At 43.2% G+C, this 25,844-nt stretch overlaps 1 protein-coding gene across 19 annotated transcripts in view; it reads right to left on the reverse strand.

Moving 5' to 3' along the window:
• Nucleotides 1-25,844, reverse strand: part of TNRC6B (trinucleotide repeat containing adaptor 6B) — a 260,774-nt gene that overhangs the window by 60,403 nt on the left and 174,527 nt on the right. For all 19 annotated transcript variants that reach the window (XM_055566764.1, XM_055566736.1, XM_055566702.1 and 16 more), the window contains 4 exons: nucleotides 17,794-17,881; nucleotides 13,004-13,025; nucleotides 5,296-5,637; nucleotides 634-2,982 (listed from right to left, as the gene is read on the reverse strand). In XM_055566764.1, coding sequence (XP_055422739.1) covers nucleotides 634-2,982; nucleotides 5,296-5,637; nucleotides 13,004-13,025; nucleotides 17,794-17,881 — 2,801 coding nt within the window. The remainder of the gene's footprint in view (nucleotides 1-633; nucleotides 2,983-5,295; nucleotides 5,638-13,003; nucleotides 13,026-17,793; nucleotides 17,882-25,844) is intronic.

Raw genomic sequence — 25,844 nt, forward strand, 5'->3', positions numbered from 1 at the left:
GGAAGCCTGGCGTGCTGAGGTCCATGGGGTCGCAAAGAGTCAGACACAAGTGATTGAACAACAACAACAATCTCCACATAACGAAGTTTGCCACTTCCAGAGGTTAACTGTTAAAAATCATCTGGAAAGTGATGGAAACTTTCCAGATCGCAGCTTGGCTCTGTTTTCTGATGGCCTCTGCAAGAACAGACACAGACGGCTTCCCATTGCTGGGGAAAGAGCAGCACAGAGGATGTGTCCACAGGCAGAACAGGAACGGAAATTAGGTCTATTTCTGCTCCTATTTTAATTCTTTATTTTTAAATCTAGAGCAGAGTTTGTTTGGCAAAATCTAAATGTTTTCGATTCTGCAGACCGATACAATTACCAAAAAAATAAAAAATAAAATAGGGGGGAGACTAACCCAGGGAAGCCACCTTTCCCTTCTGCCAAGAAAGAGCATTACCATGTACCACCAGCATCTGTCATCACCAACGTTTGATGTAAAGAGAACTTTTGTTGACAACAGCCTACAGTTAAAGCAGGAAAGAGTCTCAGAATGAAGCTAAGTTCAATAAATACCTCTTAATAAAAATGCCTTGGTTTAGGATTGCTTTTCTTCAACAAAACCTGTAAGAAAAAGCCATCGCCTACCTGATGCTGATTTGCCGGTCATCGGGGTAGGCAGGTTTGCTTCTCGAGGTGCTGGGCCCCCTTGGGAATTCTTATCCCACAGATTCACATTCTTGTAGTTATAACTGTTGGGGTCTCCCCACGCGGAAGTGCCATCGTCAATGTCCATCTTCCGACTGATCGACTGCGGGGATGGCTCTTCCCAACCGCTGGGTTCCTCATCCTTGGGGGTTACTGGCTGCGGCCCGCTGCTCCAGTTGGAATTGGAAGGTCGTCCGTTGCCTGGCGGTGGTGGGGCTGGGCCTCCCCAGGAGCCAGAGGCTTCAGGTTGTGGTGGTGGTAGCTGCTGTGGCGGCTGCTGCTGTTGGTGCTGTTTGTTCCAGGAACTGGGCTGTCTGCCTGTCTCCGTCCATGCCGGAGACCTTTTGCAGTCTTCCCACCCGCCTTTGGAAGCCAGGCTTGCGTTCCCACCACTCCCCCAAGTCCCGATTTCACTCTGCCCACCTTCGCCCCACCCGGACACAGGTTTACTTGCAGCATTTTCCCAATTGCTGGTTTTCGCCTGATCCACCTCCTCTCCCCAACCATTCTTTCCAGAAGTCCATCCTTGGTTGGGCTGGCGTCCACCTCCCCACCCCTGATCCTTGCTGGAGTTCTCATTCCAAGAGGAAGATGTCTTCTCGTCCGGTCGTCCTCCTCCCCAGTTGGAAGAGTTGTTGTTCTTATAGTCATTCCAGCCTCCTGTGTTCTTGGGGTCTTTCCACTCTGTAGAGGCTGAGAGCTCTCCCCATCCAGACTTCATTTGATTGCTTTGGCTGGGTGCGTCTCCCCAGCCCCCTGAGCTCTTGGTCTGTGTGGCAGCGCTCTCCCACCCCTCAGTTCCTTTGTCAGATTTCCCCTCGGGCCTTGGCACCTCTTCAACGTCCCACACTGTGTCCTGCTTAATTTGAGTTTGGCCCCAGCCAGTGTTTGAGAGCACCCTGGGGTCCAAATCAGTTCGGCTCAAAAGAGTCTGCAAGACAGCCTGACAATCAGGATGTGTGGGCCGGTACGACCGACGGCCAGAATTGTGACTGTCACTACTTCCTGCTTTGTGGTTGCTTCCAGTGCTTTGACCTCCAACTTCACTTCCCGTGGAGCTGGAAGATCTTCCCCAACAGGGAGCCTGGGCATTGCCTTGGTTTTCAGGGAGGGGGTGGCCCTTCTGATTGTCCCATGCTCCAGTGCTAGAATTTGGTTGGTTTGGACCACTCCATTCTCCAATTTTCAACTCGTCAGACCCAGTCGGCTGTTTCCATTCTCCCTGAGAGACCCCGGATGTCATTTTGTTCCCTTCACCCCATTTGTTGTCATTAGAGTCCTGAGGGCCAAAGTTCCAGGACCCACCCGTAGACCTGTTATTGTTGTCCCAAGAGTCACTTTTTGACCCAGTTGATTTCTGAACAGGAGCTCCTTTCCAGGACTCCTCTCTCTCCTTTCCATTGTTCCCATTGTTTCCAGAATTGCTTTGTCCAGAGGCTGTGTCAGTTCCAGAAGGCCCCCTAGCTGCACCCCAAGATCCAACACTCCCAGTCTTTCGATCTCCAGTGCTTTGTGAAGGGGCATCAGTGCTCCTGGAGGCGTTCCCCAAGCCCATCCCAAAGGGCATTCCCTTATTCTCCATGGGGTTTGGTGAACTTGAGTTCAAGGAGTTAGTGTTTCCATTTTTTGGTCCATCAGTGTTATGAATTTGAGCCTGCTCTCTGCCAGAGACAACAAAATTAACACCCGCATTTTCCATCTTTGACTGCTGTTCCCTGGATGCCTGACCTACTGTGCTAACCTGTGCATTGGAATTACTAGTCTCCGTTTCCAATGCCCCTTTCCTAGAATTTCCTTCTTGGACCAGCGCTGGCCAGGCAGATGGGTTGCTATTTGGGTTAAAGTTGCTGAAGCCAGAGCCAGGTCCAATTCTCTCCTGACCACTCACATTCCTCCAGTTTCCTAGTCCATTGTTGCTCTCCGTAGTAGAGTTGGAAGATTGAACAGATTTAGCCTTAGGGTCAGATTTCCAGACCCCAAGATTACATTCGTTCCCGGAACTTGCAGACTGGCACTGGCTCCCTTTTCCTTTGTTACTAGTGGTGCTTCCTGGCAGAGTGCTCTTCTCAGAGCCAGGGTTCGAGGCACTGTTGTTATCGGTGGTGTTTTCGGAAGAAGACTCAGTGTCTTTGCTGGCAATGCAAGGCCACTCTTCCATGTCAGACCCGTCTACAATCACCTTGTCCCAGATGTGAAGGGGGTTGGAGGAGGCGCCGCTGTTGGAGGAGGCTCCCGGGCCCCAAGTGGAATTTGCATAATTTGAAGCAGCAGCACCTCCAAGGGTTGACTCTGAGAAAGAGATGGTGTCATTAATCACAGTGGCACGCGCATCATCTCAACACCTCGAGCTCAAACTGCCCCAAAAGTGAGCTCGTCACTTCCCCACAAACTAGTTCTCTGCCCACTGCCTGCCTTACTTAACTGTGTCATGCCTGTCTGAGTCGTCGCTTCTGTCTTGCCTGGCTGGTGTATTTGCTAACTCTAACCCCTAGGACCTCTCAAAGCTACCCTCGTGCTACTTCCAGGGACAGAGAAGGGGCTTCCCGTATCTTGAGACAATGCAGTTAATAGCCTATCCTTGCTTTACAGCTACAACCCACTCTAAACACCCCTAGTATTAGTAAAGCACACCTTTGATTATATCACTGCTCTATGGAAAGCACTGGAGAGTTTCGTAGTGTGTAAGAATAAAGCTAAACTCTTGGGCCTGAGGTCTCACCAAGATGTTCCACAACCTGGGACCCACTTACTTTTCCATTTTCCCTGCTTTCTCTGACGATGCCCACACTCTACAAACTGCACCTTCTCACCCCAGCTCCATTCCCCATGGGCATCTATTGTTTTTTCCTTGGGAATTCACACACTGAAATCTATCCATCTTTCTGGGCCTAGTTCAAGTGCCACTTCTATGAAGTTTTTTTGAGCTCGCCACCTGAAAACAGCCTCTCTCTCTAGAGCTGTTTTGCTCCGTGTATTGCATTCACCTACCCTCCAGGCAGAGACCTATCTTGCTAACGTTTGAATTCCATGTGGCAGCCAGGGCACTGCTGCTCAGTAAGCAGCTGCTGAATGATGAATGCCCACCCAGCTAGATGCCGGGGCAGACAAGCATGAATCAGTTTGTATGCCCAAGGAACTTGATAAAAAGAGTCTGGCTCAGAGCATATTTGATTGGTGCGGAAGGGAGGGGGAATGACCTGTTTTTAAGACCGATAATCTCCTCTAAACTTATTTCAGTTCTTTTTACCCAAACAGCTTTAAATCAATATGAAGTTCAAAAAAAAAAAAAAATACATAGCGCCATATAAAAGTAAGGAAGCGGAGAATCTCAAACTCTTGAGATCAGGGGCCTCCTTGATTTTAAGAATGTAAACAGGAGAGTGACTCATGCTGGACCCACGTCTACGTCCAGGCCTGGAGAGACTCAGCTGCTGAAATGCCCGACACAAACACCCCCTCACACTTCCCTTTGCAGCTGGTGACGAGGGGCCAGGAAGGAAGGGCCAGGAGGCCTTTCTCTGTCTGGGCTGGGCCTGTCCTGACGGCTACCAAAGGAAGCCTCATGAACAGGGCTTGTCTCTGTATGAAGGCCTATGTCACTGCCAGCTTTCTCTCCATCTTTACTTTGCACATAAGATGGTAAAAAAAATTCTCTAGGCAATTGTATGTTCAAATTAGAACTAGAATAAAGCATGCTACCATTAACAACCACCAATTCATTGTCCTTGCCAATGCTTGATGGTCTTCAAGCTCTGAATTTTAATGTAGTCTCAAAAAACATTTGTAAGAATAAGTGGAAATCTTTTGACAATTTTTTAAAAAATGGGGGATGATATTTGGAAGTTCTTAGCTGTTGGCTGTTAAGTATTCATCTATTAAAAACTCTCAAAACTTTCAGCAGAGCCCTTCAGGTAAAGATTCCTTATACCTACATACAGTTTTTAACAGAGCTCAAAATCTAGGGCTCTCTATAAAGAAACATTGATCTTAAAAATCTAGTAAAAGGATGGCATTATGTGGAATTCCCCCTAAGTTCTCCATTATAATCTAAGAGACCATTCTCTCTCTGTTCCCAGAGCTCGAGGAACATAAACATGCACGTCTTGAGATTCAGAACCAGCCTCTGCACTAGTCTCACTTCTAGTTGCCCCAGTTCACACCTGAAGAGGCACCTGGGGCTATGGGGGCTTGAATTGTAACGCTCTCGTCTAAGAAGGGAAAAAAGGAGCCGAAGAATGTGGACAAAGAGCAGCGGGCCAAGAGCACACTCGCCAGACCCTGAAATCCAATTTCAGGAGAGAAATGCTGGTACACATCTTACACTGGGCTCCTACTCCATCTTCTGAATAACCCCAAGAGTCTACAAGAATAGTCACCCACTCCAGCGTTCTTGCCTAGAGAATCCCACGGACAGAGGAGCCTGACAGGTTACAGTCCAGGGGGTCGCAAAGAGTCGGACACGACTCAGTGTCTAACACTAACTAAGTCTGTATAATCCACGCTTCTTGTGGACTTTAGACAGGCAACACAGAGTGACGCACTGGCTCCCTGCAGCCGCCCCGGGCCCCCTTGCCCCCGTTCGCCTGACCGAGGCTCACTTACCTGGTGCGGTCCCACCCTCGCTCTGCAGCAGCGCTCCTGCCACTTGTGCGTTGTTGGGGTTTGCTCCGGGCGCCGTGGAGGGAGGAGGCCCTGCCCCGCCCCCGAGGAGCATGCAGGACGGTGGAGGGGGCTGCCCACGTTTTAGTAACACTTTGTGGTCCTGCTGGCAACGGAATCGCGGCGGCACCTCCCGAGGCATGTAGCGGGCGGCGCTTGGCGGTTGTCCGTTCGGCACTGCCACCCTTTTGGCATTGTTGCCACCATTGACTGGTGGCGATGGAGAGCTGCCAATTGGGCTGGCGGCCGCTGGTTGGCTTAAACTTGGTTTCGTCACTTCGGGCACTGAAAGAGAGAGATGAGGAAACAGCCTTTGAAATCCAGTGTATTCTTATGAAGATTATTTTTTCAAGAAAGTGTCCATGAGATAGGTTCCAATAAGACAATGCTCCTTTCATCCTACTCTGAGGGACATGATGTTTCCAGATCCTCCAGCACCTTCAGTTTACTGGAGAGAGCAAAGGGTGGAGAGTGACAGTGACAAGGATTCAAACACTGCGGTATCACAGAATGACATTCCGTTAACTAAGAAGGAGAAGGAAGGAAGCACCATTCACTCCCCTAAATCAACAGTGGAGCCCTCTGAAGGGCTGCCTAGCAGGTCGGGTGCACACAGACCCCAGGCAAAATCCCTGGGGAAAGGTTCAAGGCTCTCAGCCCAAGAGCCCTTTCTCTCCATCCACATCCTTAAAGAAACTTTACCCAAAGTCCCTGGACTAGGTATGCTCAGCCTCCTTCATGTGCATTCCTGGACCATGTTGTCCGTCTCTGTGCCATTGAAAAAACTGTTTATATGGTGATTATCCATTTGTAGATCCTTCTCCTCACCAGGTCAGAAGACCCTCAATGGCAAGAACCCATCTTTTACCTTTCTTCCTTAGGGCCTGGCACAAAATATACCCCTAAAGGGAAACCAGGCTTACAGAATCTCAAGATCAACGTGGTTTTGGTTTCTACAGCCAGCTGAACTTAAAGACACTTGCTTGGCATTCTGTGTAAACATTAGAAATGTTATAAATCTCTTTGCTTTTATTAAAAAAAAATTAAGTGGACCTTATGTGTATTTTTTTCAACTATTCATTTAAACGAAAAATTTCAAAATGTAGATATTTTTCCTGTTTAAATATTTAAGGTTTCCCTCCCTTGTAAAATGGCAAACAAGAAGGATGGGAGGAACATGTGAGATGACTATGAAGCTCTGCTGGACCCTCTGGCTTCCCTTTCACCCAGTGGAGAAAGTTCTTCTGGACTGGCAAATCCCTCACTTCATCCTACCAAAAGACTCCACCCTTTCCAGGAAAATCTACCTGGCAGCACACTCTGGCAGCAATACAGAAACAATCAGCCTGGTAATTCCGATGACTCTGAGGCCAGAATCCCTGACCCCCAGAGTCATGCGAGGGCCAGCCGTGGTGGCAGTATTGCTCTGACTGCTAAAATGATGCTGGGTCAGCAGGTTGTTCACTGAACTGGCTCCTTTATGGGAGAGATACATCATCAGAAATCAGGGGGCCCAATCTACACCCGCTGAACACTGGGGAATATTATGAGTAACAAGAAGAAAAAAGAGTAAGAGCCTGAAATAACTTCAAGGCTTAAACCCCTGGTCTAACCTTAGCCAACCATGAAGCAGTACTGTGCCTCCCAGGAAGGAAGGGAGGTGAGAGGATGAATGGATAAATAAATAAATATATTTCTCAAGAAAATAAATAGGCCATTGCCTAATATTGTGTTGACTCAAAAGTTCATTTGGGTTTTTCCATAACATCTTATAGAAAAACCTGAACTAACTTTTGGCTAACCCAGTATTATTAATATAGTGGACTTTGCATGACTTATAAAGACCAATGTATAAATGACTGACAAATGGATGAATACAGATGAATTATTTAATGATTCATTTTCTATCTGTGTCTGGAAGATTCCATAGCACACGGCATTCCCAATCTCCTCTCCTCTTACTATGAGAACAAACAAGAAGCTGATGAAGGCTGGGGAAAATTCTTCCCAACTAGCTTTTAGGCCAGAAGGAATTATGTTTCTACAGGGCCACCCTTCTATAAAAAGACTAGAATCTCCACTTTAAAGTAACCAGGTTTGTCACTCATTTCCCTAAAATAGAATCAGACATGGTAAGAAGAGCCTATAGAGCTGAGATCTGAACATCAGTTGGACCAACTCTGAATCACTCATAGCACAGTGGAAGAAATCTGGTAGACATCCTACACTGTATAAGATTCTCTGCAAAGCTCCCAGGGCATTTTCCCACCATCACATTAGAGGAACAATGGCCCATAAGCAATAAAGTCATATTAAAATGGGGCTACCCCTTGACTATCCTTCCAACACAGTGCTCCCTCCTGGGAGATCAATCATTCAAAACTCTAGGATACTGTCAGAAAAAGCCTGCCTGCAGTACATGTTAAGAGCGAACTGTTTCAGAGCTTGAATGAGTTTTTACACTCTAAGCACTAACTGGAGAGCAATGCAGAAGTTAGGCAGGATGCCCAAGCCAACCTGCATCCTCAAGTCCAACTAGAGACATCAGAATCCCTGCAGGTATCATGTCATACTCCAGAACATCAGGGATAACTGAGGAGAGGGAAACTATGATTAAGTCTGAATTACTTTTCAGGTCGTCTCTTCTGTCTCTGAATCTTAACGGTTTGCAGCTTGTGGTACAAATATTTCTGAAGATGAGCTCCTCAAAATAAAGGCATAGTTTCTTATTTTCCAGAGAAAAGGTCTGTGGCTTAAACCTGATCTCTGCTTCAAAGGGGGAATAAAGACACTGCAGAAAAAACTGGGTATCCTACTTTCTAATTTCCATTCATTTACTTCCAAAAACCATTTACTTCCTCTAATGATTCAATCTTCTCCCCTTCTCTGTTGCCATTATTTTATACCAATCTCATCTCATCTTATAGTCTGAACTTCTAATTGCCTCTACTTCTGAAAAACTTCAATAAGATGCTTTTTCAGATAAGAGTTTTCTTAAGAAAATTCTGAGATGGGCAGGACCAATAAACTATTTTCTTTAAATACCTTGATGGTATCAAACATTAAAAAACAAAACCAAAAAAAAAATCTTCCAGTAATCTTTTATTTTATTTTATTTTTTTTTAGCTTTTTATTTTTTAAATTTTATTTTATTTTTAAACTTTACAAAATTGTATTAGTTTTGCCAAATATCAAAATGAATCCGCCACAGGTATACATGTGTCATCAGTCTTTAAGATTTTTTTTGTATTGCACTGATTATTATTCACCAAGAAATTCTTCAGTCTAAAATAATGTCTTTTGTAGAACATGTTTGTATTTTAACTATCAAAAGACATTATTTTAGACTGAAGAATTTCTTGGTGAATAATAATCAGTGCAATACAAAAAAAATCTTAAAGACTGATGACACATAGAGTGGCCGATGCAAGCTCAACACTGTTCAGCAACCTCTAAGCACTGTCTCTGTTTCTTTACCTTCCACTCATTCCCCAAACTCAATGCACACTGGCTTTTCCCCAAATCATCTCACTGGAAACTTCTCTCCTCATTAAATCATTAGTGATTTTGTTCCCAGTTTAATGGGAATTGGTTGAACCTGGGGGGTGGGGGTGGAGCCTGCCTTAAATATTAATAAATTAGACTAGTTGTTGTTTGTTGTTTTAGTCGCTAAGTCATGTCCAACTCCTCTGTCCATGGAATTTCCCAGGCAAGAATACTGGGCTGGGTTGCCAATTCCTTCTCTAGGGGGTCTTTCCGACCCAAAGACTGAACCCCCATCTCCTGCATTGGCAAGCAGATTCTTTACCACTGAGCCACCAGGGAAGCTCAAATTAGAGTAGACCCAAGGTTAGTACATGCAGCCATGAAATTAAGACTCTTGCTCCTTGGAAGAAAAGCTATGACCAACCTAGACAGCATATTCAAAACCAGAGATATTACTTTGCCAATAAAGGTCCATCTAGTCAAAGCTATGGTTTTTCCAGTGGTCATGTATGGATGTGAGAGTTGGACTATAAAGAAAGCTGAGTGCCAAAGAATCGATGCTTTTGAACTGTGGTGTTGGAGAGGACTCTTGAGAGGCCCTCGGACTGCAAGCAGATCCAACCAGTCCATCCTAAAGGAAATCAGTCCTGAATATTCATTGGAAGGATTGATGCTGAAGCGGAAACTCCAATAGTCTGGCCATCTGATGCTAAAAACTGACTCATTGGAAAAGACCCTGATGCTGAGAAAGATTGAAGGCAGGAGGAGAAGGGGACGACAGAGGATGAGATGGTTGGATGGCATAAATGACTTGATAGACATGAATCTGAGTAAGCTCCAGGAGTTGGTGATGGACAGTGAAGCCTGGCGTGCTGTGGTTCATGGGGTTGCCAAGAGTCAGACGTGACTGAACTGAACTGAAGGTTATTAGGATGAGCACCATGTAGTCGCTGTAATAGGATTTCTGGAATAGACTCAAAGATAAGCGTTTTGGCCAGTGGAATAAAATCCCAGACATGATGATGGGAAAACATTATTTTTTCGTTGTGTCCCAGGTGGGTAAAGATTATGAATTTGCTTTGGACAACAATATCTAAAAATTTTAATTTATACTGAGCCAGAAGTTTTTCCCTGTTTCTTTGACTCACTAACAGACATTTACCAAGGGAATGCTAAGTGTCAGGCACCAAAGTCCTTCAGATCTTTGAAGTTATCAGAGCTTCCCCATGTGAGAAGCCTTTCCTTGGGGGTTAAACATTCCCTCCCCCCTTCCAGTGTCTAGTCCTCCCAGAGGGGACATAGGTTTCAATTCCTTGACTGATCTGGCCCAAACTTCTCAAGGTCCATCCAATAGAGGTTGATCTCTGTTTCTTTCCATAGAGTGGTGCCCAGTATAGGAACTGCAAATCCCTGCCAAGATACTGTATTTCTAGTAATGTAGCTTAAAGTTGTGTTTCTATAAATCAATTATTTCATATTGGTAACTTCCATTAAGCCAACTATCACCCTAAAACCTAATACCTTCGCAACAACACTAGCTGGTTAAGTCCAAACCCTTCCATTACACAGTCTACCTCTTTAATACTAATTGTATCCTTCATCCTTGTTAAATCTGGTCTATTACATCAATCCTACAAACGTGTCCAATTCCAAGACCAATACCCAACAAACAAGATCAGTTGCTACCTAAGTACCTTTCAGCATCTGTTACCTGAGTAGCAGGCCCAGTTCCAGCCCATGCCCATCACCTCCACTTGAAAGCCCCGTTCTGTTCTCTCCAAAATCCTCACCCTTTAAAAAAAAAATGATGGAGGATAAAAAGTATACACTGAATCTACTTTTCCTCCAAAATATGGACAAATCTTACTTCAGTTCTCTCTGTACAACCAGAGCCTTGACACCAACACAGTCTTTTCTTTTTTTCTCATAGGATCTGCTGGGGAAAGAGAGGTGGATTCAGAATTCAGGGGAGGCTGCCCAAGGCAGGCATCATCTTTGGGAAGAGGAAGAGGACCCAGAAACATCAGCTGAGGGAAGAGGAGTGGGATTCGGGCAGACTCCTGGGAACAAAGATGAAGATACGGCTGTAAAATAGGATTAAAAAAAGGTAAAAAGATCAGGGCCTCCGTTTTCTTATCGTCTAACACATCTCAGGGATAATTTTTATTTTTATTCTCTGGTTTTAACAATTAAATCCATTGTGAGACTCAAAACAGGCTCTCGGCTCACTTCAGAATTATTTTACTTTAATTTTTGAAGGGAATATGGAAACTGTGAAACTGTACTCCATTTTATGGTAGGTATAAGAAAAACCCTAAACAGAGGGAAACTTTGGTAGAAGTAAAAAAGAAAATTTAACTTTTAAGGCTTTGGCAGAGGAAAGAGGAATGTGATTCTAAGAACAGACCTGGTACAAATAAAAAAAGAAAGAAAAATCTAGCGGATTTTCAGTTTTCCAATAGAAACACCACTTAACATACAGAGCAGCTTGTTTCAACAGCTCAACTGGTCCTTGGCTTCACAAGTATTAAAAATTGTGGCCAGGCCCAGGAACCCAACCACTGTGTTCCAGTAACCGCAGAGTCTGGATTTTTTTTTAGGAAAATGCCAATTTTCTCATCTGTTGTCCCCATAAGTCATCAAAAAGTCCTATAAAAACACTTATATGCCAAAGTCCTTTCCTAGATAGTATGTTGGTTTAGAAAATATGGACACTGTTTCATGATCAATAACTCTATTTCTATAGTAAAGTATAATTTATATTTCAAACAAGTAATTTACAGAGATACTTTCAAAATAATGCCTACTTCTGGGTTGGGAATTGACAAAGTACAAAGGGAGAACACTATTTAACTAATTAAAATAATTACAACTAGTAAGTTTTGCTCATTTTATAAATCAGTACAAAATTCTAGACTATTTTCTCCTTTGAAATGCCTTTCTTTCCCTTTTTTCTTTTTTTGGCAGCACCATGAGGTATGCATAATCTTAGTTCTCTGACCAGGGATCAAACCTCTGTCCCCTGCAGTGGAAGCATGGAGTCCTAATCACTGGATCACCAGGGAATTCCCTGAAATGCCTTTGGATTAGAAATATATGGCAGTAATGTCTACTCATCTGAGAATCTGTTTTCCTGAAGTAAGTTTCGTAAGAAACTAGTACTGCCTTTATTAGTCTTCCATCACTGTGTGACATGCTTAGTCCAACAAAACAAAACAGAACAATGAAGAAACCAGTCCTCAGTGAAGCTCTCATCAAGCCGTGGCTTCTCTATGACCCTATCTTCCCCCAGGTTATCACAATTCCCTACATCTAGGACAGTGGTTCGCAATCTGGGGCATACTGCGGTCATCTACAGAACTTCCCTAAGTACACCTGTTATGGCTGTGGCTTGGGACCATTAAGGTGTGGGAAGAGAACAGGCTTGGCTGTTTTGACAGCTCTATGCAGATAATTCGAGTGCATATGCTAGCAGAGAACATCATATTCAAATGGGCGAGGATAGGGGCTACAACACTGGTCTCAAGGAATGATGTCTCCCGTCCTTAACGGGATTGACCAAAAGTAGGACCATCACCAGACAAGACTGCATAGTCAAAAGTAACAGAGGAGAAAGAAGTGAAAACACACAGACCATGAGAGGTTGAGAATGACCTCAGGGATATCTGCTTCTGTTTACCACATATCACTATTTTGTAAGAGGTAAAGTACATTATCTTTTCAAAAAGCATATTCCAGGCTCTAGCTCAGAAGACAGTGTGACCATCCTAAATATAACACTTGTTTTCATACTCAATGCCCGTCACGGATCAAGATGGCTAACAACTCTCTGCAGCTGCGATCTGTAAAGTAGGGGCAAGTGTGCTGCTTTTGTTATTGTTCTAAGAAAAATTCTGAAATGGTGCTGTTCAAAATCATGACCTCCTTACTTTTAAAATGGGGAATTACTCTATCTACTCTCCTGCCTCCTGAAGAAACATAAGGCCAACTAGAAACACTAGTATAAGTACTTTTAGTTTGTCGTTACTGCTCTTCAGTGACTGCAGACAACCAACCGTACTCTACACCCACCCTCACGCATCAGTGGATTGGAGGCTGAGTCAGCAAGTGTAAATCTAAACACAAAAGAGCACAAATCTAAAAAGAAAGAAAAAGAAAATCTTACCTTTGGTTTTTTGTTCCGTGACCTGCAAAATAAAGACATAGGTAAATGAGACTTGCTTTCTAAACCAGCATATAAGATTACTGTAATTCTGATACCTCAAATAATTCAAGCTGTCAGATACATAGGCAGAGCTAAAATTCAGAAAAAGTCAGCTCAGACATCCCTCTAAAGACAATGGCCATATGTCTGGCTGTAACTTACACGACCATCATTATGAAAGAGTCCAAAAATTAAGACAAAAAGCATTCACTCTTGATAAATAATGAGGTCCCTGCACTGGGGATAGTGTTTCCCATTCTGACATCCAGAAAAGGAAATGGATGTAAGGCCCAGGAACAAAATTAACCACAGATACAAAAAGATTTCCCTGTGAGTATGGACCCAGACACCTGACTTCAAATCTAGAAAGCAAAGTTTAAGGGCCCACGCTCAGAGGCATCAGAGATCACAGTAGGAGTTGGATTCAAAACCAAGCTGTGCCACCTCCTGTCTGTGTGATCTCAGTTATCTGTTTATCTGTTGAATGAAGATAATAACAGTATCTCTCTGCAAAGGACTGCTGTAAAGATTAAGCCAGATAACCTATAGCAATGCTCAATAACTGTTTGCTATTATAATTATCAAAGTTTATAGAAAATTTAATGTAAAACAGAGCAATAAGACTGAAATCATAATGTGGCTTCCCAGGTAGAGCAGTGATAACGAATCCGCCTGCCAATGCAGGAGACATAAAAGACGTGGGTTTGATCCCTAGAATGGGAAGAGCCCCTGGAGAAGGAAGTGGTAACCCACTCCAGTTTTCTTGACTGGGAAATCCAAGGGTCAGAGGAGCCTGGCGGGCTACAGTCCATGGGGTTGCAAAGGGTCGGACATGACTGAGTGACTGAGCATACAGACACACATAAATTTGAACAAATACAGACTACTTTGTTGAAAGTATTTCTTTATATAGTAACTAATACATTTCTGGAAGTGATTAGCCTAAAAGGTTGGCCATTCTAAATATAATAATGGGTTTTGAGAGAGTTTGGAAATGATGACTAGGAGCCACATGGAAAACTCTTCTGCTATTAAGAGGGGAAAATAAAGAAGGGCATCTAATTATCCATGCCCTGTAATATTTAAACAAAACCACAAAAGGTCATGAATAAGAAAACATTCCAAAGGAAATGTACCAGAATTCCAACAGGGGTTAAACCACATTATTGAGATCATGGGTTATTTTGACCCCCTGTTCCCAATTGCTAATCATCAAAAAAATTTTTTTTGTATTGGTCCTCCAACTTCTGTAATCAAAATATTCCTATAGAAAAGAAGAGGTCTGATTATTTGTGGCTGGTAATCATACTAAGTTACCGCTCTGGATGTTCATGAAAACATGCTCATCTTCAGAAGGTCTGTCCTGTGGCTAACCAGCCCGCTTCAAAATGGATTCCAGCACACCACTGAATTAAACAATCCATTTGGACGACCTCCTGGAGTGTTTCTTACATTCTTCCATTAAAAGACAAGCTAATTCAGCTGTACTGAATTTGTGCTAAGCAGCCTCTTAAAATGAATGTTTCCCAGTACTAATTGTTACAGAGCTCAGTTCTACTGTATAATTTTTCTGTAACCCCACCTATCCAAGAATGAACTGATTTGCAACCACATATCAATTCCTTACGGCAATTTATACCACAGTAAATAAATACTTCTTAGAATGCCATCTGGAAGATCAGTTATTACAGGAAGTCAATGTCTTCCCTAGCTGTAAGCAACAAACCCAACTAATGTCAAATGTGTCTTAAAATGTGGGTTCTTTTAAAAGTGTTGTCCCCCAAGACGGTGAAAAGCTGGATGATCAAAGCATGGGTTCTGCTAACACTAAACAATGATCCTTGAGCAGCATCAGCCTAATGAATGTGAGGCGAATCCTTCTCAGACACCTCCCTCATAACTGGAAATCTAACACCGTTTACTCAGGGATGGTTTTAGAAAGAGCAAACCGCCATAACCACTGAGAACAATGGGAAAGCAGCTCATTTTAATTTCTATGTATAAATTTAATTTCTATGTATAAATAATTTAATTTAGCTAAATAAAAGTCAGTTCTTCATGAACATTATGTTGCTAGCATTCATTCTTGACCATTTACTTATTAAACAAACATTTTTTTGAGTAATGCTTTTGTCCTGGGCACTGTCCTAATTACTGGAAATATGAATAAAACCTCGAGAAACTTACATCCAGGCTAATGGGGAAGACAGACATGAAGAGATGATTATAAAGCAATGGGGTAGGCTGCGAGAAAGATGTGGAAGCACTAAGAAGAGGCACCACACGTTCTCTGACTGAACGAGTGTGTGACCCCATTATAGGGCCACTGGCACATTCTCTACTATTCTTTGCATCATAGCACATTTTAAGCCTCTTAGTTGAGATGCTGTCTCTACAGTGAGGTTAAAAACCACTAAGACAGTCACATGCTGAGCTTTGTGCTTGCTCCTTAAAAGTGCTAAATCAGAATCTAATTCTGAAATTATACAATGGTTCAGGATGGTAAAACAATATCAAAGACCATGTGTCAAGCTTAGACCCTGTCCCAGCCAATCTAGAACATTTTTGAACAAACGTGACCAAATTTTTATTGTTCTTAATTAACCATGTGAAAATTCATTTACAGTGATACTTCTCTTGGCCATAACTTTTAAACCAGTTCTTAATGCAGACCAAGCACACAGGGTAGACAGTCCAGCTGTACATACGAAATTCTCTGCACAAATAATCCCCATTCACTCTTGAAGGAACCCACTCCATCTTTTATTTTAAATCATTTTTCTATTAGGGGGATCCACAACAAAAGTTCACAGATGCACATTATCAGTAGTCACTTCTAGCATTGATATTTCAGGTTAAAAGACACTGTTACCTATGTGAACAACAAAGATGAACTGTACACAAGGCCCAGAACACTCACTCTATTTGGCATTTTCCTGTTATCAGCCTTTGTTCAATTCCCCAGTGGAGAGCTTATAACCATGCAGTCCCACAGACTGCAAAATCCATTTCTTGTACCAATTTAGTGGATGAAATGGGAATGCCCTAAGGAAAGAAAGCCTCACTGAGCTTCACTCTCCCATCACTCCCATAGCACAGTCAGTATGTGTGGCTGCAGGGGCAGCGCCTCTGACAACCCGGAGATGGTGGCCCCATATGTAACAACTTCAGTGACGTGGAAGGTGGCTGTGTCCACCAAGTATAAAACAAGCCTCTGGGTTGTCATCTGACATTTTAATTCAGAATCTGTCCCGTCATTTTAGACAGTTTCAACAAGCTCAGATTAGAAGCAGGTATCCTGACAGCTTGAAGATGCGATGGTGAGCCCGCCACTATTAATAGAGCCAGAAACACAATTAAAAGCAGACAAAACCTTAAAGAGTGCAGTAGTCTATTACGGCACCTAACAATAATGAATATTCCTTTTAATTAAGCCTTGAAGATAAATTACATTTCACATGTTTAATGCAGCAGGGTCACATGCAATCTAAGCCAGAAAATATTTCCAGTATTGTGTCTTATGCCGGCACTCCTACGTGATTTCAATAATTCAGAGAACAGAATTAAGGGAAATGCTATCTAACGATGCAGGGCAAACTTGCAGTGTCCCTTGAGTTTGAATGCCTTGAGTCTGTTCTAAATCTCGAGTTCCCTCTGAACCCTGGTAACAGTTGCCCCCCTCCCTAAACCGTAGCAGGGACCCTCAAACCTGCCTCACGGTGAGGGTCTGCTTCCCAAGTGTGTCAGACAGTGGTAACAAGAACTGGAGGCAGAGCGACTCTGCCAGGCACTTTGCAAAGGTGGCAAAGCACCGCTGCAGAACCAGAGCCCGTCAGGTGAAGCTCTTGAAGCTAAAAGAGCAGTGAGGGCGGGCAGTCAGCTCAGACTGTGGCCAGGGCAGAGGGGACGGGGCAGGGCAGGGAGGTCTAGCCACTCTCTGTTCCCCACAGCCCTGACAGCTGACATCGGTCGGTCCTATGTCTTTTTTCCTTTTAGCATCTCTTTTTCCCTAAGCAAATGCCTCAAAGCCATGAAATACTATCTCCTTCAGAGCACTAAGCAGGCCCACCAGTCCATCTTTTAATTAAAAAAACATATATATTTATTTGGCTGTGCCAGGTCTTAGCTGCAATACGTGGGATTTTTAGTTGTGGCATGCAAACTCCTGTTTGTGGCATGCGGGACCGAGTTCCCTGACCAGGGATCGAACCCAGGCCTTTGCATTGGAAGCAGAGTCTTAGCCACTGAACCACCAGGGAAGTTGCGCTCCCCCTCCCGCACCAGATCCTCTTTGAGGGAGGATTCTTTATGGATTTTGAGGGCGATTTTTTTTAATGGAATTATCAAAAAAGCAGACTCATATAAAATGACAATGTAGGTGGACCAGAAGGACAATATCAAGGCAAACTCTAGCAAGCTTTGAAAAATCATTCCATAAACTTGCTTAAGAAAATGGAGATTAATTACGATACAGACAAGGAAACACAACAAGCATTTAACTGTTGGTAACTCTCCTGCTTTTCTTGATATTACTCACTGTTGTTTTCAATAAAATCGGCTGCAGCATTAATTTAACATCTACTTCACGATAACCAGTGCAGGTCTTTAACTTTCTCCCACTTTCAAATCTTAAAACTCTCAAGGAAACTAATCCCTCAAGTAGCATTATTAAGATGTCAGGCATCCAAGCCAAGGCAACTCATTCTAGATTTGCGGCGGATGTAAAGACAGACTTAACTGATTAAACCCACCTTCTGAGTGGCTTCTTTTTTCTTTTTATCCTCTTTCTTCCTTTTCTTGTCTTCCATTAACTGTTCTTCCCTTTCGTGCTCCTTCTCTCTGTTAAAGTAATGCCATGCCACAAGGTTAAACACCTATACCCACAGTCTGTTTGTGTAGCAAATAAAATGCTTACAGATGATGTGCAAGGCGACAAACATTTCATCTCTGACCGAGCAGAGCACAGTACTCCGTTTAAGCTAGCAGGATACACAAAACCCAGCGTATTTACTTATCCTCCTTATTTTGGTCTGTAATCCCTTTTGCAACATGATATTAAGTTTGGTTTTAAAGAAGTCCAGTAAAGTGAGTTTTTATAGTATCTTTCTAAACACACACACACGTTTATTGTATTTCCACTCAGCAAAGAACCTAATTTGAATATATGACAACATTCTGTTGGCTTCTGACAAAACTCCTCACAAATAATGCAGAATATATGACTTCAGTTACAGTATACAGGTATTTATCATAATTTAGGTGTTTTCCCATGACATCTTCAGAGCAGTGAATATAAAACCCTATGTTCTAAATTCCGTATTTTTCTTCTACATTATTAACACTGTATATTTTACATGTTTTTTACATGTTTTCTACTTGTGTTTTTAAGGCTGTATTGAAGGTCCTGTAAATCCATGTATTCCCTATTGGGTGATTTCACAGTTAGGATCACCAGGTTTTGCTCTCCTCAATTAAAAATAAAAATAAGCATTCTAGTTGGAGAAATATGTACCAAATCTTAAGAAACTAAGATCATGTAATTTATCCCTCACATTTGAAAAATAACTGCAAAATGCAATACTTACCGTATTACATAAAATATTCTTATATACAATCTAATATTCTAATATATATAGAAAGTTGACGACTTCTATGTATCAACTGGGAAAAACACATAAACAACCACTGGCGTTTACTTCAAAACTCACAGCTGGAAACCCCAGATGCCAAGCTTATTAAATTTCAGAGCTGGAAAAAAGAGTTAGAAATCAAGCTCCCAGTTCCCAACAACTGATGAGATGCCATCTGCAATACTTGTGGTTTTAGGGGGTCCGACAGCAAATCCATGGTTTCATAGATATCACTTAGATAAAGGCTAAGTTGAAAGTCAAACAAAGAAAAGCGTTAAATGTCTGCAGACATGGCAAAAACCCCAATGATGGTTCCTGAAGGACTCAAGTTTGGGGACTGAAACTCCCTCAACCTACCCAGAAGGAACCAAGGGCCAGCACTGAGGCACACTCCCATGAACAGGCAGTGACACTTCATTTACAGAAAGTAAGAACTGAACACGCAAATGAAGTGTTTTACCTATACATCAAGTTTTCAGTGGCTCTTTCTACATTCACAGATGCTGCCCTGTCTCCTATACTTCTGGGCATAAATACACAAAAGCCTAAAGTGCACAATTCACATTCCAACACAACGCCATGTTGTTGCTGTCCACCTTGTTTAGTTGCTAAGTCATGTCCAACTCTTTTGCAGCCCGATGGACTGTAGCCCGCCAGGCTCCTCTTGTCCATGGGGTTTCCCAGGCAAGAACACTGGAGTGGACTGCCATTTCCTGCTCCTGGGGATCTTCCCAACCCAAGGATCGAACCTGCAACTCCTGAATTGCAGGTGGATTCTTTACCACTGAGTCAACCGGGAAGCCGAACATCCATGACAACTTAAAAACTACAACCAAAGAAGAGATTTTATTATAATTTCCTTAGGCTTAAGGCTGCTATCTTTGGAGCTGGATTATGTGTACATCAGCCTAAGCGTGAAGTTCCTGGTGAAAATCTACTTGCAGTCGTGTACTACTTTAAGAAAATGGATTTACGAAAATTGGCAAGATAGATGCTGACCATCTAAGGGAGGCTGGCTGCAGATCCTGTTACACTTGGCTCTTAGAACCTCTTGCTTCCTCTGGCTGCAAATGGAAGGAGAAGATGGGGTTCCTCGTGACCCAGTTACTGTAACTTGATTTCCATATTTTAAAGTACAACTGACTACAGAAAAAGAGCAACCATAGCCTGAATGAGTATCTGTTTGAATATTCAATGCTCTAAAAAGCATAATGTTGTAAAAGTTTATTTTAAAAAGGCAAGGTAAAACAAAGAAAAGCAGTTAGTCATTAATGAGACACATTCTCAAAAAAAAAAAACAACTAACCTTTTCAAATATTTTTTCCTATAAACAGGTAATTCAGGGGAAGGGATTGAAACTTATGTTCACTACAAGCAGATTTATTTCCAAAACAAATATTTTTTGAAGCTTTCCAGGAGACAGACTGTGCTTTCACCCTGATCTTTTACTGTGTGTTGGTAGAATCAAGTCTTCTCTTTAAATCTCACTTTCTTAGGAAGAATTCATTTTCCCAAACCAAACCTGACTTCACCTCATCATTCACTTAATAATCAATTAGAAAGTGTGGGGCTCACCTTTCTTCTGTTTCAGTTGTGCCGTATCCTGGCTGCACCTTAGAACCATTTGCGGAACTCTGAAATATCTCTATGCTGTGTCAGAGCCCAGCAGGGGTGAAGAGAGCACCCACCCATCTATGGTGGTAGTGATGGGAGATCAGTTACATGGGGGACTGACCAATAATACATTAAGGATGACAACAGTCACGTTTCTCAGTATTGAAAAAAGGAGTTACCAAAATGGAAAAAGAAAACTCAAATGAACCCCATGGAGTTGGATCAGTATTAGTTATTGGCATGAACTCATGATTTTTAATACATAGGGACAGACATAACAAAAAAAGTAGATGCAATTTTGTGTGTGTATATTCCTTCATGTATGCAAATACACATACTTATTCCCTAGCTCTATCACTGAGAGGGCTTGGGAACAAGCAACATCCAAATATAGTAGCTATGAACATACTTCGAACCCAGATTATGGCTTCTGAATACCATCCTTCACTAAGAGAATCACAGTTGGTTTTTTCTTTTTGGAGAAAGAACTAATTTGGGAGCTTGATGATGAAAAGCACAAAATGAGCTGAAATGCTTGTTTCCCAACAAGCAAGAAAATCTTTGACAAATGAAGGGACATGTCAAATGGTCACAGAAGCCTGAAGAGGGTCTTACAAGCTAAATCTGGGACAATATGACACTAAAAATAAGTAATGATAGCAACAGATTATAAGCCATTGCATAAGATAGGAAAACGTGAGTCCATACAGAAAGAAATCAGTGAATACCTTGAAACGCCAAGGAATGTAATATTCACATAATTTTAAAGCACCACATCACAAAACACTTATTAACTACAAAGGAGAAAATAATAATTGTAGAGAGGAGAAGCTGGGTGGCTAGCACCTTAGTTAAGTAATCCACATGAAGATCATCAATGATGGGACACACTGAAATTTTGAGTAACCTGACAGGAGACTCTGAGAACACAGCATTAATCCTACGATATGCATAGCCTGAATATCATCACAAAGAAACATCAAAACAGTCCCAAATTGGGAGACATTTTAGAAAATCATGGGTTTAAAATCTTCAAAAATTTCTAGGTCACGAACACCAAGGGAAGATGGGGGAACTGTTCCAAATGGAAGGGGACTAAAGGGATACAACCACCAAATGCAAAGTGTGATCCTTCTGTTACAAAGGTCATACTGGGGCAAGTGTTAAACCTTGGGTAGGGGCCAAAGAGTAAATGGTAGTAAACCATTCCCAGAGGCAACATTCCAGATCAATCATATAGGAATCTATGGGTTTTTTTCCAAAGCCCCCACCCCAAGTGGTTCTAACATGTAGTTGGGGTTGAAAATGACTACTCTAAATTCTCGTGTTAAGCTTACCATTAGCCAGATGCAAGTGTAAACACCGTAATCTAGAATAAATCAAGAATGGTAAAAAGCCAAAACTACTCTTAAAATGTCTAAGGTGAAGAAAATACAAGTGTTTTCCTTCTTCTTCTTCTTCTTTTTTTTTTTTAAATAAACAACTACTGGTTTAAAGAAGTATGTGCAAGGGACTTGTTTTTGAGAAAGGCCGTATTTGAATAAAAGGGGAGACTCTCAATATTCATCAGAGCTGAAGCAGAGCAAGACTCCCGTCTGCAAGTTCAGGACATTAAAGAGTGACAATGCTGGCATTCCTAGAAACTGGCTGTTTCACACAGCCAAAGCCTCCAAGGCCACGTGGGGAGCTCCAGAGCTGGATATCTAGATGACAATTCCCTAGAGCTGACATCCAAGGCCAGTCACAGTGCAGGTCCTATTTCTACACTACCCTCACCTACTGTGCATACCTGATGCAAAAACCGTCCTCCTTTTTGGTGCTCAGTCACATCTTACCGTCTTGTCAAGTCCTGGCTCAGTAGCTGTCTGCTTCAGTGAAGCCTTCCCTGACAACTTCAACCCATAAGAAACTCACCCTCCTCTGTACATCTCACCATCTCTGCCCTGCCTCTTGTCTGGCCCTGAGAAGGACAGGCAGGGAAGAGGGTTCCACCTTACACATGGTTAGAAAAGGCCTTTCTGATAAGGGGGCCTAAGCATGGAGAACCACTGAGGTGAGGGAGATGTGGCTGTCTGTGCCAGAGGATTCCAGGCAGAGGGAAGAGCAGCAGAAAGGAATGACACTGGTGTGTTTGGCAAGGAGGCTGGAGTCGAGTGAATAAGGGAGAAGGCGGTGGATGAGATCAGACGGGTAGCTGGGCCCTGCTGAACATCACCGCACTTCTCAAATTCAAGGGGACATATCTGGGAACTTAATAAGGGATCAAACTGGGACTGGTGTACACACACAAACCGACACTTCCTCCACCTCTAATTCTGTCAATGAAAAGCCCATTTTCCCCCTCCCGCTTTCAGAGCTGCTGCTCCTGTCTTCACAGGAGCTGGCCTGCCCCGCTCAGAGCACCGGTCAGGGCAGAACAGGAAGCTGAGTAGGCCTGCGTTTGCTACAGTGAAGTCCACTGCTGCCCTTCCTCTTCTTCTTATCACCGAGCACAAATCCTAGGACACATGAGGTCCTCCACTGAATGTTACCAACTGCATGATGATAGAGCGAGAGACGCTTTTCTATCTTTTCAATGGGACATGGTTCGAAAGAAAAAGTCTCAATTAAATTTAACTAGTTAAATCACTCAGCAAACAGACACTGAGTTACTAGTATGTGCCAGGCACTGATCTAGGCATTAGGGATATAACAGTGGCCTTGGGGGCTGATGGTCTAGACAGAGACAGACAGACAGACAAATGTACACACACAACATCACAAAGAAAATAAAGCTGAGAAAGGAGCTAGAGCGCGACCAAGAGGGAAGGGGCAGGGAAGATGACAGGGTACTTTACACAAGATGTGCATTCATGGAAGGCCTCTCTGAGGCCGTGAGAGATTGGAATGAAGGAAATTACCTGGGAGAAGAGTGACCGACCAGGCAGAGAGAACAGTAAGTTCAAAGATCCTGGGATGGGAGGGTGCTTGGTATGAATTTGGGCTTTTATTTTTTGGGGGGAGGGATACTCTTCTTCCTCCCTCCTCCCACTGCCCCCTCCCCCACAGCAAAAACTCACACACGCGCGTCAGAGTTTTCTGTGCTTATTTTGTAACAGTCCTCACTCACACCAAAAAAACTAGGCATTCTATTTCTTAAGAGCTTCCCTCTATTCTGTTCCTTTCATCTTTCCTTCCTTCCTATTTCAGTGCCTACTTGCCAAGCTCTGTGCTGGAGGCCAATAACTCCACAAGCAGTGCTGCTTGCCTTCCTGGCGCTCTCAGTTCAGATTTTATTGCGGCTGCGCCTGGTCTTACTTGTGGCATTTGGGAGCCAGTTCCCTGACCAGGGATGGAACCCAGGCCTCCCGCATTGGGAGTGTGAAGTCTTGGCCACTGGCCCACCAAGAAGTGCCCCTCAGCTTAAATTTTTGAACAGCTGTATCTCGCCTCACAACTCTGCCCTCCGTCTTTACCAGTATTTTGCTGTTGTTGCTGTTGTTCAGTCGCTAAGACATATCTGACTCTCTACGACCTCACAGACTGCAGTACGCCAGGTTTCTCTGTTGTTTGCTATCTCCCCGAGTTTGTTCAAACTCATGTCCATTGAGTTGGTGATTTCCAGGACATTGGGGTGCCTTTGGTGTTTTGAAAGTACCAGAACCTTGGACAGGTGAATTCACAGCTTGTGATAAACCAGGTTAAGATATCAACCTCTTTCCAAAAACTGGAATCACAGCCAATGGTTCCTGAATTAATGTGCTCAAGCCCACTGAGCCTCAAGCATCAAGCAGAGGCAGGGCTGACAACTTCATACTTGGAAAGCAGCAGTCACCAATATACTGACCCGAGAGAAAAGAGTATCTGCCAGGTATGAATGACCGGCTACAACACCATCAACTTCTGATGACTTTCTGGTCGGTAAGTACCGCGGCACCTCCGGTCCCAGATCATAACCATATATAATCAAGGCCACCGCTGCCTCCAAGTCGCTTCAGTTGTGTCCGACTCTGTGCGACCCCAGAGACGGCAGCCCACCAGGCTCCCCCGTCACTGGGATTCTCCAGGCAAGAACACTGGAGTGGGTTGCCATTTCCTTCTCCAAAGCGTGAAAGTGAAAAGTGAAAGTGAAGTCGCTCTGTCTTGTCCGACTCTTAGCGACCCCATGGACTGCAGCCTACCAGGCTCCTCCGTCCATGGGATTTTCCAGGCAAGAGTACTGGAGTGGGGTGCCATTGCCTTCTCCAATAATTAAGGCAGGCAGATCCAAATGGATACAACAGATCCACCCAACAGATGAAATATGCCAGAAGCAAACCAACACTGTAAAAGAACAAGCTATCAACGACGTCGATGAATCACCAGGGATTATGGTAAGTGACAAAAGCCAATCCCAAAGGTTACATACTGTATGAATCTATTTATAGAACACTCTGAAATGACAAGCAGTTGTCAGGGGTTGCTGGGGGCTGAGGCAGGGTGATTATAAAAAAAGGGTGACACCAGTGGTCCTAAAGGTGATGAGACTTCTGCCTGTTGATGACAGCGGTGGCAGATAAGGGAGCTACATGTAATACAACATAAAACTACACACACACACAAATAAGCACAAGTAAAGTGGGCAAATTAAATAAGATCAGTGAGTTGTATCAATCAGTCTCTTGGCTGTGAAACTATACTATAGTTCCACCAGAAGAAACCATTGGCACAAACTGGGTAAAAGGTGCCTGGAATCTCAATATGTTATTTCTTACAACCACATGTGAATCTACAATTATCTCAATAACAATTTTAATGGGGAAAAAAAAAAAGAGCCTCAAATACTGATTCATCTTTTAGTTATCTTCTTATAGCTTTTAAGGACTTCTATTTCAAACAAATATTTTAACAGCTCTTTATGAAAGTCACAGAAGAGTCAAAAAGAACTTTAGAAATCACTGTGGTCCTGACGTTCAAAAAATGTATTCCCCCAAATAGGCTAGAATCTACACTTCTCCCCAATACGTCCAAATCAACTGTTACAGTTTTATCAGTCGAGGTTCCTTTGTCTTCCATACATTAGGTATGTGGTAAATATGACACCACAGGGTGTTTAAAATGTTCTTCTACCACGTGATCCACAGCATCATCCTTTTACTGAGGATGTTAGTGCTGTACCAGTAATAAAAGCTATTATTTCACTCTGCGGTGGAGGAGTACGTCAACTCAGCCAACATCAACTCCAAGCCCCTTCTGGCCTACTTCCCAGACTCCTTTATAACTAGAGATTGAAATGTGACTTATGTTCTGCCAATAAGTTGCACGTGTGTGTGACTTTACTAGGGAACTGACAGGGTGCAGGGCACCCCTCTTCTCAGGGAGCAGACACGACGTGGTCCTGGAGCCGAAATCTCTAACAGCGGTTTCCTGAATGTACAGGAAGAGGAAAAAGTTCCCGTGGGGCCCCCAGTGGTGTGATTCCCAAGGATCTGTGAGACAGCATCACACTTAATAAACCGCTGGCAGCAGTCAAAGTTCCACTGTCTGACACTAAGAACTCTGTCCAACACGGATTTACATAAGCTTACCAAAGCACAGCT

The sequence above is a fragment of the Bubalus kerabau genome, chromosome 1 (genome assembly GCF_029407905.1).
Source record: "Bubalus kerabau isolate K-KA32 ecotype Philippines breed swamp buffalo chromosome 1, PCC_UOA_SB_1v2, whole genome shotgun sequence".
In the NCBI taxonomy this organism is placed as follows: Eukaryota; Metazoa; Chordata; class Mammalia; order Artiodactyla; family Bovidae; genus Bubalus; species Bubalus kerabau.